Source organism: Pyrus communis, chromosome 5 (genome assembly GCF_963583255.1).
Source record: "Pyrus communis chromosome 5, drPyrComm1.1, whole genome shotgun sequence".
Classification (NCBI taxonomy): Eukaryota; Viridiplantae; Streptophyta; class Magnoliopsida; order Rosales; family Rosaceae; genus Pyrus; species Pyrus communis.
This window is the reverse complement of record NC_084807.1, coordinates 29,898,294-29,912,596: the sequence shown is the minus strand read 5'-3', so window position 1 is coordinate 29,912,596 and position 14,303 is coordinate 29,898,294. Positions and strand designations below refer to the sequence as shown.

At 37.3% G+C, this 14,303-nt stretch overlaps 1 protein-coding gene across 2 annotated transcripts; it reads left to right on the top strand.

The window, feature by feature from the left end:
- The first annotated feature begins 3,375 nt into the window (after positions 1-3,375).
- On the top strand, positions 3,376-12,633 carry LOC137733644 (dual specificity protein kinase YAK1 homolog). 2 transcript variants are annotated; one of them, XM_068472783.1, is made up of 18 exons: positions 3,376-4,094; positions 4,787-4,986; positions 6,109-6,262; positions 6,343-6,452; positions 6,588-6,657; positions 6,769-6,851; positions 6,946-7,024; positions 7,113-7,153; positions 7,247-7,369; positions 8,167-8,317; positions 8,508-8,622; positions 8,749-8,831; positions 8,925-8,999; positions 9,642-9,716; positions 9,797-10,617; positions 11,223-11,375; positions 11,875-12,170; positions 12,345-12,633. In XM_068472783.1, exons 1-18 carry the CDS (start codon positions 3,948-3,950, stop codon positions 12,419-12,421), a joined length of 2,853 nt encoding a protein of 950 aa, XP_068328884.1. In that variant the 5' UTR covers positions 3,376-3,947; the 3' UTR covers positions 12,422-12,633. The 2 variants fall into 2 exon arrangements, with proteins under 2 accessions (XP_068328884.1, XP_068328883.1); XM_068472782.1 differs by having other exon boundaries at positions 6,940-7,024.
- Positions 12,634-14,303: the final 1,670 nt, after the last annotated feature.

The window sequence follows — 14,303 nt, the reverse complement described above, 5'->3', positions numbered from 1 at the left end:
TTTTTGAAAGATTATGTTCTTGATTTTTCTGTGCTCACTTAGTGGATATTTATATATATATGTGTGTGTGTGTGCGCGCGCGCGTGTGTGAGTCTGCGTTTGGGGCAAGCGATGTAGTGCCTTCAGGCAGAAGATACATATGCCTTCGGGCAAGCAATGTAGTGCCTTATGGCAGAAGATATATATGTATTCGGGCTAGCGATGTAGTGTCTTTAGGAGGAAAATATATATATGCCTTCGAGCAGGCGATGTAGTGCCTTCGGGCGATTTTGATACCACTACTCAGCACACTATATATAATATATGTTTTATGAAGGTTTTATGGCATGCTAGGATTTTCAAAAAACATATTACTTATTATGCTATATGAGTTATCTAAAATTGGGGATTAGTACGTAGAAGAATAATTGTTTTAGTATTACATATATATAAACTTGGTCCACTCATGTTTTGTTTTGCACCCCCTTCAGGACCTAGGAACGAGGCATACGACCCGAGCTACGAGGCATTTCCATTATGATGATGATTTAAGCTAGAACGCTCATATGATTTATGATATGATGTTTGAGCTATTGAGCTCCGATGATATATATTTTTGAAAGATTATGTTCATGATTTTTTTGTGCTCACTTAGTGGATATATATATATATATATGTGTGTGTGTGTGTGTGTGTAAGTATGCCTTCGGGGCAGGCGATATAGTGCCTTCGGGAGATTGTGATACCACTATTCAGCACACTATATACAATATATGTTTTACGAAGGTTTTATGGCATGCTAGGATTTTCGAAAAACATATTACTTATTATGCTATATGAGTTATCTAAAATTGGGGGTTAGTACATCGAAGAATAATTGTTTTAGTATTACATATATATATATATATATATATATATATAAACTTGGTCCACTCATGTTTTGTTTTGTGCCCTCTTCAGGACCTAGGAACGAGGCATACGACCCGAGCTACGAGGCATTTCTATATTAGTGAATTTGTGTCATCCTCTCTGTGTAGGACATCTCTTATAATCACACTTTCTAATATTCCTTCCGCTTGTATTTCGAATTAGTAATCTGAACATGTCATGCATTATCACTTTTAAATCGTTGGCAGTTAATTATTATATTTTATTAAGGTTTATACTTCAATACTACATTGCGTGGTTACGTGCGAAATTTTTATGCATGTTCCTCATGTTCTCAACATATGCATTCATCAAATGGCTTGCATCACCCTTGGATGTCAGCCAGCACGTGGTCATCCCGTTGTCCATCGGACATTGAGATCGGGCGTGTCGCCCTTTTTCTTGACTTACAACTTTGTAATATTTACAACTTGGTAAAAAAAAACTAAGGGTAATCCTTAATTTACTATCTTGAAATTTCTTGGTTTTCAACATTTCATACATTAAGTTTTTTATCCATGTCTAGTACCTAAAGTGATAATTATGGGGCAATTTCATACATCTATTAAGGAGTTGTCCTCCATATACAATTCCTCTGCTTGGCGTAAATAGAAAATACAATTACAAAAATTAAAGGAAATTAATTTATGAAATTAAATGTAATATAATTAAATATTTAAAATAACTCGTGAAAATATTTACTTCGTCGTCATAATTGGCTCTGCTTTCATGTCTTCTTCTGGCCTTTAACACTGCTTGATGTCATTTATTCAAACTTGGATGAAGATGTTTTTCCATCTTGAAGAACAACTCTCGTGGTTTTGGGAATTCGATGGAGTGGTGCATTCGTAGAACTCATAGTACTTTTTAGACGTACGAGTCCAAACACCTTCACTTGTTTGAGAACTCCCCCTCACACTATCTTCCGAGACCCATCTATAAACCCTGCAAAAAACTTCATCTTCTTTTCGGATCCAATCCCTACCTTTCATTGCAGATGTGGCCATTTGAAAATTATTGAAAAAATTGAAGGAAACATTATTGGAATAGATAAGAGAATAGAATGTGAAGAATTGAAATAAAATAAAGTAAGATAGTATGAGACGGTGAAAATTATGTGAGAAATGGTATATGAATGATTTAGGTATTTATGACATTCCACATTGCCTAGGGGAGTGATCCTTAAATGTATATTCCCATCTCTACCTAGCACGAGGCCTTTTGGGAGCTCACTGGTTTCGGGTTCCGTAGGAACTCCGAAGTTAAGCGAGAAGGGGGTTAGAGCAATCCCATGATGGGTGACCCACTGGGAAGTTGCTCATGAGTTCCCAAAAACAAAACCGTGAGGGAATGGTAAGCCCAAAGCGGACAATATCGTGCTAGGGTAGTGGAGTCGGGCCCGGGAAATGGTCTGCCCCGGGCCGGGATGTGACAATTTGATATCAGAGCCTAACCCTGGCCGTGGTGTGCCGACGAGGACGTCGGGCCCCTAAGGGGGGTGGATTGTGACATCCCACATCGCCTAGGGGAGTGATCCTTAAATGTATATTCCCATCTTTACCTAGCACGAGGCTTTTTGGGAACTCACTAGCTTCGGGTTCCGTAGGAACTCCGAAGTTAAGCGAGAAGGGGGCTAGAGCAATCCCATGATGGGTGACCCACTGGGAAGTTGCTCGTGAGTTCCCAAAAACAAAACCGTGAGGGAATGGTAAGCCCAAAGCGGACAATATCGTGCTAGGGTGGTGGAGTCGGGCCGGGGAAGTGGTCCGCCCCGGGCCGGGATGTGACATATTTATAGGAAAAAATTATAATTTTTTATTTTTTAAATTTGTCCCCAAAATAAAATTCAATTCCAACAGTAACCTGGCGTCATACTAACGCCAGATAGCCATTGGAGTTCAAAATTTGGGCTGACCAAAAGCTAGCTGGCTCCTTTAGGCCAACCAGTTGGCCTGATTTGGTGGTTTTAGCTCGGTGGGGCCCACGAGCTATTTGGCCTAGCCCTTAGTTGGAGACAATTTTTGTGTCATTTTGAGTTATTTTTAGCCTTATAGCCTAGGGTCGGGAGGAGGGAAATGGAGCTGTATAACGAGGGAAGATGACGGAAGGGGTGAGATTGAACCTCAACCATCTCGGAGTCAGACAACTTTTTAAATTATTTATGTTTTAACTTTTAATTTTTAATTTTTAATTGTTTTAATATCCATATGGATCTAGATTAACATGTGATGTTTAATTATTGTTCACGTAGACCACATCACAGTTAACGTTTATTTTAACATAAAGTTTAAGGAAGGTATAAAATAACTCAAAATTATCATTTAAGTATTGGGATAAAAAAATAAAAAATAAAAATAAATAAAAATAAAAAACTTGATTTATGGAAGGTTAAAAATCAAGAAATTTCAGATAATAAATTGAGATTTACACAAAAAATTAATAAAAGGAAATCTTTTAACTCCCATTCAGAAGAAAGAGGAAAGACGGTGGCTTCTTCACACAACACAATTCCTAATGTCTATATGCTCTTTTGCTGTAAGCCCCAAATCGCAATTCCGTCCATCTTCTGTCTGTCATCATCTTCCCTGGTCATCTGCCACAATCACCCGATAAGTAAAGATAAGTAAATTTCTTCATGTACAACGTATGCAATTAGGGTCGGATTGTCCTCCTGGAAATCCTATTCGTATTTATCGTCTTGATTGGGCAACTCAGAAGAATCAGGATCATCAGATAGTTTGATGGAGCCTCTGCCGGCGATGGGCTCTTAATGTTCTGGGATTGAGAAATGAAGGATGGGATTGGAATCGGTTGGTGGGGTCTTAATCTTATTGGGCTTAATTGGAGCATCCAACAGGTCCGTCCAATCGCTGATTTATCATCCTTACTGCAGTAATAGCTAAAAGTGCGTTTCTTGTTCTTGTTGTTGTACTTGTTGTGTGTATATGTATACGATATCTCCATCATCATCTTCATCAATGGAGACTCTGGGGATGGACGATTTCTGGGTTGGAGCTTGATTTTCTTTTTCGGTCTGGACCATGGATGAGCTCAGCCCTAGTAATCAATCCAAAGACTCCGCTGCCTCTTCGTGGCGTACCGGCCAGCTCGCCTTTAGTCCTTATTCTGCGCAGAATGAAGCTGCCAACAGCAAATCCCAATGTCTGCGTGTCCTTGTCAGGAGACCCGTAAGTGTTTTTTTATTTTTCCTTGCAACTTTTTAAGTGGTGCAATCAGTCATTCACTTTAATTCTTGCTATCTTCTACAGAATTAGAGTGTATTTATATATTGAGCTCCCATTGGTATGAGAGAAGACTTAGCCTGCTAGCCACCCACTGTCTTTGTCCATTTTGGGAGAAGTCTTAGGAGGCGCTCTACTCTAATAATGCACTACTAGCTCTTCGTGCTATTATTTCCTGGATATGTGAAATACAATAGATAAATTTCAGTAAGTAGTTTAACGGTTAATCATACACAGAGATTTAGCAGGCATAGAACTATTCTTAACTTTGGGTTGACATGTACCCTCACCCACCTAGGGATGTTGATGTTAGTCAGTGGCATTAATGTATGGTATGTTGTTGTTATACTATAACTTTACTGGGGATAGCCTCTGAATTATGTTTATCCCTGAGAAGTGGTACCACCAATGTGGAAACTTAACTGGGATAGCCTGTGAATTATGCTTATCCCTGAGTAGTGGTACCATCAATGTGGAAACGTTTTTCAGTTGCTATATTTTTTTATATGATCTTATATAGCATTTTTTCTCTCTTTTTTGTCAAATTTATATCATTCTCTGTATACATGTCTCGACTTGAAATGATTGAAATGATTTGAAGCAGATATTATTCTGATATACAACGTTCTGCTATGCAGTTTGTGGCAAGGCTAACCAAGGACATAGTTGAAACATACCAAATATGCAATCCGCAGTTTAAGTATTCAGAAGAATTGAATCCAAAGAGATATTTGACCACCCCATCAAGTGGAGTACTTAATGATGGCTATGATAATGTCAACTCAGATCTTATTTTGACTGTAAACTTTGTCTTGGTTAATCTAGACACGCAGCGAAGGTTCGTTCTTGTCTGTGCTTTAATTTTTTTGTGCTATGTTGACTGACTCTTAAGGAACCTTTTCCTAGTTTCTGCTTCACTGCTTTGTGGAAAATTGAGAATTGTTAACATGAAGACAAAAATTTGGAGATTGTCCTCTTGATATTTAATTTGAATATAGGCAAGTTTATTCTGTCAAAAATTCATATTTTTGCTAAAATGGTAATCATTGAGATGGCTGGCATCTGTCCAGCTTCTGTGCTTGAGTTTACTTACTGTTGTTCAGATTTTTCTTTACACCAGACGTATATATGCTATTGACATATTTTTATTTCTGGATCTTCTCTAGACATAACTCTAATTTACTTCTTATGCTACTTATGCAACTCTTGGGTTGAGCCATGTCCATTACTGGAGTGGTTTAGGATTTCGTACCAGTGAGTGTTTTGATTTATGGAGAGCATATGAGGAAGAATAACTCTATTTAATTCTAGCTTTTGGATATTTAGATTTGGTTTGGGATCGCAGGACCATCAACTCATCCGATTTCCCTTTAGGCTTGTTTAATCTGCTTCCATAGAAGTTTTACTTTTTATTTTATTTATCTGATGATTCAGCCTCATGGTTACCATTTTAGACTTCTCTGAGGTTGATGCACATCTGTCATTGTCAGTGCATTGGATTCTTATAAATTGTTGTGCCCAATTGGTATCAGCTTAGCTTGTGAAAACAATTGGTTTTGCAAAATGGTAGCAGAGCCTTGTTTGTTTTTGTGATTTACTTCTTTTCTCTGTTATTCAGTTTACTGGTTTGTTACATAGTCCATGTGCTATCTCTTGCCGCTTAATATACATTTTTTATCCCATTTCCTATTAGATTAAACTTTTGATACAATAAGTTCTCCAATTTAACATTGTATTTTAAATTGCATTTATTAGTTGTTGACACTATGTACTTGTAAATCCATCAAATTTGTTCATACGATGTCTCACACATGAAAGTCAAACAGAAATGCAAACATATAATTGAATTAGAAGAGATATCAGAAGGATGTTGTTATCTGTACTTTCCCATGGTGGCCGACTAGCTTAGACCTTCTTTGCTAGTATTATGTTTTTAGGTCCTTTCTCTTTACCTTTTCAGATACATTGTCAAAGATGTTCTTGGACATGGGACATTTGGCCAGGTTGCTAAATGCTGGGTTCCACAGACCAACAGCTTTGTAGCTGTGAAGATCATCAAAAATCAACCAGCATACTATCAACAAGCCCTGGTTGAAGTATCCATATTGACAACGGTAATGCTGTTCTTTTTCAGTATGACTCTCATGTTCAATTTCAGAACTTCTTACTGTTTTCTTTGCCGTTTGTTTTGCAGTTAAATAGGAAATATGATCCTGAGGATAAGCATCACATTGTGCGTATATATGATTACTTTGTGTATCATCGTCATTTGTGCATTTGCTTTGAACTGCTTGATACAAATCTGTAAGTCATTGACACTACCTAATTAGTTGTAGTTGGACTCAATGTAACTTGATGCACCATTTGAACTCTTATTTTTGTTTAATTGTTGCCTTTAGTTTTTCCTCGCACATCTTTTGACATTTTTAAGTCATTCAGGTATGAGCTTATCAAGATAAATCATTTCAGGGGACTATCCCTGACCATTGTTCAATTGTTTTCGAAACAAGTATGGTAGTTCCTTCTTGTAATTGAATTTGAACTTCTTTTCCCCTCTGACGATGCTAGATCTTGACCCTTCTTGTGTCGTTTTTTTGGGGTAATATTTGCTTTAAAATAGATTCTACATGGGTTGGCTCTGTTAAAAGATGCTGGGATAATTCACTGTGATCTGAAGCCGGAAAACATTCTTTTGTGTACAAGGTGACTTTTTTTTAATGATGAGTTTGGGTTTGGGCTATTTTTGTGATAGATTTCTTTCATGTTAATATTGTGTACTTTCCCTTGAAAGCAACAGTGTTAAGCCAGCAGAAATTAAAATTATTGACTTTGGATCTGCCTGCATGGAAGATCGAACTGTTTACTCCTACATTCAGGTTTGCGTTACTGCTTTTTCAAGGTTTATTAAAGTCATATCTTTCAGAGGAGTGTCTCATAGATGCATGTTGTTCATTTGTTCTGCAGAGTCGTTACTATAGATCTCCTGAAGTTCTCCTTGGTTATCAGTATCCTTTGCGTTAGAGGTTTTTATTATGTCCAGTTTTTATATTCATATTTCATTATATCGAGGTATTTTGCTAGTACTTAACCCTTTACAGATATACTACTTCTATTGATATGTGGTCCTTTGGATGTATAGTCGCCGAATTGTTTCTGGGGTTGCCATTGTTCCCAGGAGCTTCAGAATTTGACCTCCTAAGGCGAATGATTGAAATACTTGGGTATGCTCATACTAGTATTCTTATGAAGGGAACCTATATTCATTAATTTATAAGGCACCATTCTGCCATGAATGATTTCATAAATATCTTTTTTGTTTACTTCTTCTATCATTATCATTTCCCTCTTTTTCATGATTGTTGTTTACAGTTCACATTAATATTCTGGTCCTCTTTATGAAATTAGTTCTATTGAGTATTGAATCAAGAATTCACCTTAAAGCTTTATCCTCAATGTCTAATATTATGAATGCTCTTACTCTCTTCTTTCTTTTTTATTCATTGTTCCTCATTCTTTCCACCCATCACACAACAAAAATTAGCCTAGTGAAAGTGTAAACTCGACCTCTGTCGTTACTGGAGTTTCCAAAGTTAATATTTGTTTGGCACATGAATATCCCAAACCGCCATCTTTTCCCTAAATTTTAGCCACCAATTGATTGAGAGCCACAGTTTGGACTTTATGTCCAACTAGCCTTCCATAGATTATTGGTAGGTATTTCCCCTGGGAAGGAAGAAGTGAGGGGAGAAGGGACCATTTTGTGATATGAGATTTTGTTCGCAGACAATTCGTTGTTTAATAAGTTACCAGTAGCTAAAGCCTTGGAGGCTACAATTTGCTGTTTCTTGATCTGTAACTGGTTTCTAACGGTGGATTTTATCACTTTTTCTCTATGAGATGATATTAGCACAGTTATTGGTTGTCACTTTCTCAGAATTATTATTTAAAAAAAGTAATTTTGTCATTTTTTCAGACGCAATTTTCAAACACATTTTTATGTATGGTTAACATGTTGCAGAGGGCAACCCCCAGATTATGTACTTAAGGAGGCAAAAAACACAAGCAAGTTCTTTAAGTGCATTCGGAGTGTGCACAATGTGGAGAACGGGGAACATTCTGCAAATAGAAAAAGTGCTTATCAAGCATTAACCGAAGCAGAATATGAAGCTGTAAGTGTCAAAAATAAAAAGTTTCTGGAATATGAAAATGATATTAGGAAAAAGAGATCATATAGATAGAGAAAAGAGAAATCGGTGAGGAGCACTATACCCCTCCCCTCCCCTCCTTTTGTTTTTGTTTAGTTTTAATCACTGTTTAATATTTTTGGTTTAGTTCTTACGGTCACTGGTTTCTGTTCAGAGAGAATTGAAAAGGCCATCAACTGGGAAAGAGTATTTTAATCATATGAACCTTGAAGAAATTGTTACAAACTATCCGTATAGGAAGAACTTGCCTAAGGAAGACATGGTTAAAGGTTTGCTTTGTGCTTTTGAATGTTCAAAGCTGACAACACTGGAACAGTTCGACTTAATTCATGAATCATAACTAGTTTCTTTTATTGAAGTTACTAATGCTGTTGCATGGTATCAAATATGTGCAGAAACTCAAATACGACTAGCTTTGGTTGATTTTTTGAGGGGACTCGTAGAGTTTGATCCTGCAAAACGCTGGTCACCCTTTCAGGTTGTTTAATTGTCTTCTCTGCTGTTTTATTTCTAATATAGCGCAAAAATAGTTACTTGGAAATGGATTTGTGAGTTAAACTTGTACCTGCAGGCTTCAAAACACCCTTTTGTTACGGGGGAACCTTTTACACACCCTTATAAACCTCCCTCGGAGACCCCTCACATGGTAAGTAAACCCACATATGAACTATTTAAACCTTCTCATAAAGCTTTGTTCATAGTTTAAATGGATGGACTGTGACTTGATCCAACTGTGTGGAAGACGTTAGACGTGTCAAGCCAGACCTAGATATCCGATGTAATTGTGCTTGGCTTTCTTTTAAATTGATACATCGATTATGTGTTGGGTTTCCGTATATTATGCATATTCCTTAGTCCTCGATCAGATGTAATTTGTGTACATACATATTACATACACACATATATATGTATATACTTGGTGACGAAATGCACGGTAATAATGAAAAGTTGATTTTAAATTGGTTTTATACTCCAGCTGTTATTTCACATCTGCAAAATTGCTTATGAGTCTCATAACGAATTATGAGGATGACCTTGTCCTATATCCTGAGTTCTTTTTAGTATTTGTTTGTGCAATTGGTTTTTACCTATTAATTTTGGCTGTTAAATCTTTACCTATTTTTCTTATCTAGTCATCCATACTTTTGACAGATCGTTCAGGACTAGGTTGGTTCTTACAGTAGTTAGTTATTGGCTGCATTAGAAATTCTGCAGGTGATAGTACTAACTGTTTTTTCTCTCTCTTCTTCTTTGTCTTTATCCTTCTTGTCATCTTCTCTTCCCTTAGCCTGTTTCTCAAAACATAAGGGTGGACCATCATCCTGGTGGTGGACATTGGTTTGCTGCTGGTTTATCCCCGAATGTAAGCTGAATCGTTTCTATTTTTTGGCTGTCCATTCTTCACTCATCATCTCGGCTATAACTATATTTGTTCTTTTGCAGATTCCAGGTAGAAATAGGGTCTCCATTCATAGCAGCCCACATTTTCAGGTGGTTCCATATGCACATGCTAATAGCTATGGCAGTGTAGGAAGCCATGGTAGCTATAATGATGGTACCGGACTAGGAAGCAGCTATGGAAGTTACGGAGATACTAGTAATATGTTTGCTTATTATTCACCAGTTGGCCCTTCTGGGATGAACATGCACGCACAAGGTAATGTATCAATGCTTGGAAGTAGTCCAGATGCAAGACGGAGAATTGTTCAGTATTCACATGGAAATGGACTTGGTATGAGTCCTTCAGCAGGAAGCTTTGCTCCACTACCTCTAGGCACTAGTCCTTCACAATTTACTCCGCCAAACTCCTACAGTCAAGTTTCTGCTGGCTCTCCAGGACATTATGGTCCAACTTCTCCAGCAAGGGGCAATTGTCATGGATCACCTTTAGGAAAGATGGCCGCAGTTAGCCAGTTTAATAGACGAAAAAGTTGGGGATATCCTGGAGGTTCTCAAACTCAAGAAAGTTCATCAACACATTGGCAAGGGCAAGCTACTGATGGCACCAGTTCTAGCCAAGCTGAGGGGAACTCTCAAATACTAGGTAGTTCACCATCACATTTGCATTTAAGCTCAAATGCTGGAAGCTGGAAGCAACAGAGAGGAAGCAGTGGTATTTCTGCTGGTTACTTAGCCCAGAACATGCCAGCTTCCATCGCAGTTGGCTCCCCTATGAAATTCCCAATGACCACAGGAGTGGCTCATGAAAAGGCTGAGGCTAACCCGTCGTTGCCTGATCCTGGGGATTGGGATCCCAACTATAGGTAAACGGACTGTTTCCTTTTATTGCTACTCAAAGGTATGCTGATTCCCATGAGTGTGCTGCATTTTCTTTCATTAATAGATGATGAAAGTCAATATGACCCTATATGATGGTAGTTTTGTAACTCAGTATACCAGATAACTGAAAGAAGTGGGGCCAACTGTTAGACTTAGTCCCATGATACATGGTTTGTTGGTAATGACCATAGCTTGGGTAATGGTTTTTGTTACCCATAATGGCCTTACTTCATTGTAATTCATTATGACCTATATGATCTCTTAACCTATAATTACTCCAGTCATGATAATCATTCACTTTTCCAACGAGTGCATTTTAGGAATGATATGGTACAAAATTATTGCATTGTTTGTGCATGGTTAAGCAAACCATTATTGGGTTTATCTGTACAGTACTTGACTGTGATGGTAGTATCCACTATTTAGCAGCATATTAAATTGAATGCCAATTTGCTAACAGTTCATGGGCTTCTTCACCGGAATTTATATAGGCTCAAGAAGATGGTTTACTTGTAGTCATCTATCATCCTCATATTTGTTTAGAATTTGATGTGTATTCTTTTTTTCTGTCTTTCCATTCTCATTCCAGTGATGAACTTCTTCTGCAAGAAGATGGTTCGGATGTAAGTTGCCTTACTGCTGAGTTCAGCCAAGGCATGCATCTTAGTTCTGCAGAAACATTGGTTGGGTCCGGAAGATTTAACCGTGTGCCAAATTCAAGCTCAGGTCCATCCATTCAAAGGTAAGTTGTATCATCTACCAAGTTTATTCACTTAGTTGCTCTGAAATTATGTTAGCAAGTTCAACAAATCTACATTGTTGTTTTTCTCAACAGGAATTGTATGTATACTAGCATATTCCACATAACTGACGCAGTATGTAGTAACTTTAAGACGTGGATGGATCCCCAACAAGATATTTACACACTTTGTTTTCCTCATCTTAAATTTTTATGTGAAAGCATATACTGCAGAAACCTTACGCAGTCTTCGGTAAACTTTTAAAACACATGGATGGATGTGTAATAACATATTCAAATGTTTCCTTTGCAAAATGTTTTATTGTGTTACGTGCAATTAATATGGAGGTTTCTAATAGTAAACATTTCTCCTTATGAGATAGTCAGAAGATTACAATTGACACATTTCCATGCCTGTGTTTTGGAACAGAGTTCATTCTTGTCGTATCGTATTTCTTTGTCCTAGCTTGATTTTGATTACAATCGTCTACCATCTTTTCAGACAAAATGGACCCATTCAATCTTATCCACATGTAGAGGTGGGTAGCCCTCCTTCAACTACTGAACCACTTGCTGGATGCGCACGTTTGTCAAAACCTTCTCATTTCATGCCTCATATATCACAAAATTCTCCAAGCCGCTTGGGACAGCAATATCAGCGGTCAAATCACGGACGACCCACCAATTCTCGTGGTAATGATTGGAATCACATGAAGATGCAGCCCCCTTCTCCCAATTTTAACTCTGGAGGCCCACATTCTCCGGGAAATAGCTCATTCAGCAATGGCATGTCATGGGGTACTTTCTGACTTCACATCATAAGCCATTCCTACCATCCACTTTCCTTTGTTGCTATCTTCCTAGTTAAAAAATATGCCAAGCTATATGATGTCTTTATGGGAGACGGGGGGATTGAATGGAGGGTTTTGGGGAGCTGAGAACATTTAAACTAATTGTGGCACTCTATTGTAGGGCATAGAGCCAGTCATCCCGTCACTAGCATTCCACCTGCATCACGAGGAAGAAAGGACTATGGGAGGATTTCTTGATGTTGGAATTAGTTTTCTTTATTGTGAAAAATCAGATCATGAGAGATGGAAAGAACATTGTACAACTTGTACTCAATAGTTCACATAGCTAGCGGGCTCATGCTATGAAATCCTCTTCCAGATCATGCTCATTCATTGTGCTTGCAAAATATAATTTGTGGATAACGATTCTCTTGTCTTCTTGTTTTATCTAATGCATTTAGTTTTGCTTTCGTCAATGTCTTCAATCTTCTCATCTATATATCAAATGCTGGAATTTTAATTTAGATAGTGTCTGAAATTGCTTTTTATGTGTTTGAAGGAATTTAACCTAGTTATTGAGATTAATTGCAGCTGCTGAAATGAATTTCAAGAGTTGGTGTAAATTGGTGAATGGAGTTCAGAATTAACCTTGGGATTTTGGGATGTTTGTAATGCAGCCGCATAATAGTTCATTTTTGGTTATGTATTATTAAATATTTAGTGGTTCATTTAGATGCGTTTGAGTACTAATTGCTATTGTTCCGTTGTTGAATTGGCGTTTGTGCGTTGGAATTCTTTTCCTTTGTTAGCTATTTAATGTTTCTGATTTACAGTAATCTACTTTCTCGTTCTTATCTTTTCAAATGAAGATAAACACCAACTGTTGAGTTTTTGCTGGTATTGTTGAGTGGAATTACTATTTGCTTGTAACTGCTTCTTGTTCTCTTGGGCCTTGCTTTAGTTTGTAAGTATGCAGGTCTTGGGCCGCGGCTATTGTTTCTTCTCGTGGTCTCATTAAATTGATGACATGGTAAGCATGGAACCTGTAATTGATTTTGACTTGTAAATTGTATTTGAACTGCATTGACAAAAAATACTCATCAACTTAATAGAGGACAATACTGATGCAAGTGGCATTTTATCACAGTAGTGGAAAGATGTTGAGCCATTGCATGATGGTGTGCATTTGAACTCCGTCAGTGACTAATTTAACAATTTATCATTTGAAAAAAATAAAAATAAAGAAAATCAAGGATAATATTGATGAGTTTGAAATATAAAAGACCAAATTGGTGACTTGGTAGGGTATAAGGTACTATTTACAATAAAAACCTTAATTATTTTGTAGTGAGCGATGATATGACACTCTTGAATCGCTTTCAAATAGAGGAGTGATTTATGCACTCCTTTTTTTAGTCTTTGAATTGAATAAAATTGAATGGGTAATCAAGGGACATAATTAAGGAGCGCAGTAGAAAAAAGTTGGGAATGGAAATCACTTCCCCTTGAAATAACCTCATACACTGTTATGTGTGAGACGAGAGGGCTAAGAGTGTGAATTGAAACATGGAGCCAAGTAATAGACCCTCTCTAACCAGCTATGCATCATTTTTAGAATAAGATACTTTCAATCATTCAGTGGAACAAGTAAATCTAGTATGTCATTTACTTTTATTTATAAAAAAATGTAAAAGGAATATGTTTGGACCCAAAATGACATATCTGGGCCGAGTCCATAATCTATCTTGGCCCAATGTATTGTTTCCTCCATATAACAAATCCAGGTTGGCGCGCAAGCGCGCGCACACACACTTATATATATATATATATATATGTCTTGGTAGCAATATTGTATATACAATCAGAAATTCAATAACATTTATAAGAAGAAAAAGGGTACAGGTGATAGATAGAGAGAGCTGGAAGCTAGATGGAAGCCAATTCTTAGTTCTTACAGCTTCTTGCTTCTTTTCACTTGTTAATATCATGTGAACATCAAGAATCTTAGAATATTCCCAAGAAGAGCCCGGCCCAATGAAATTCGGCCAAGTTCTATCAGGAGACAATTTCATTGGAATAAAAGGAATGGTTGAGTCCTAGTATAACAAGGAATCCTTAGAGGCCAGTTATGCTTCAAATA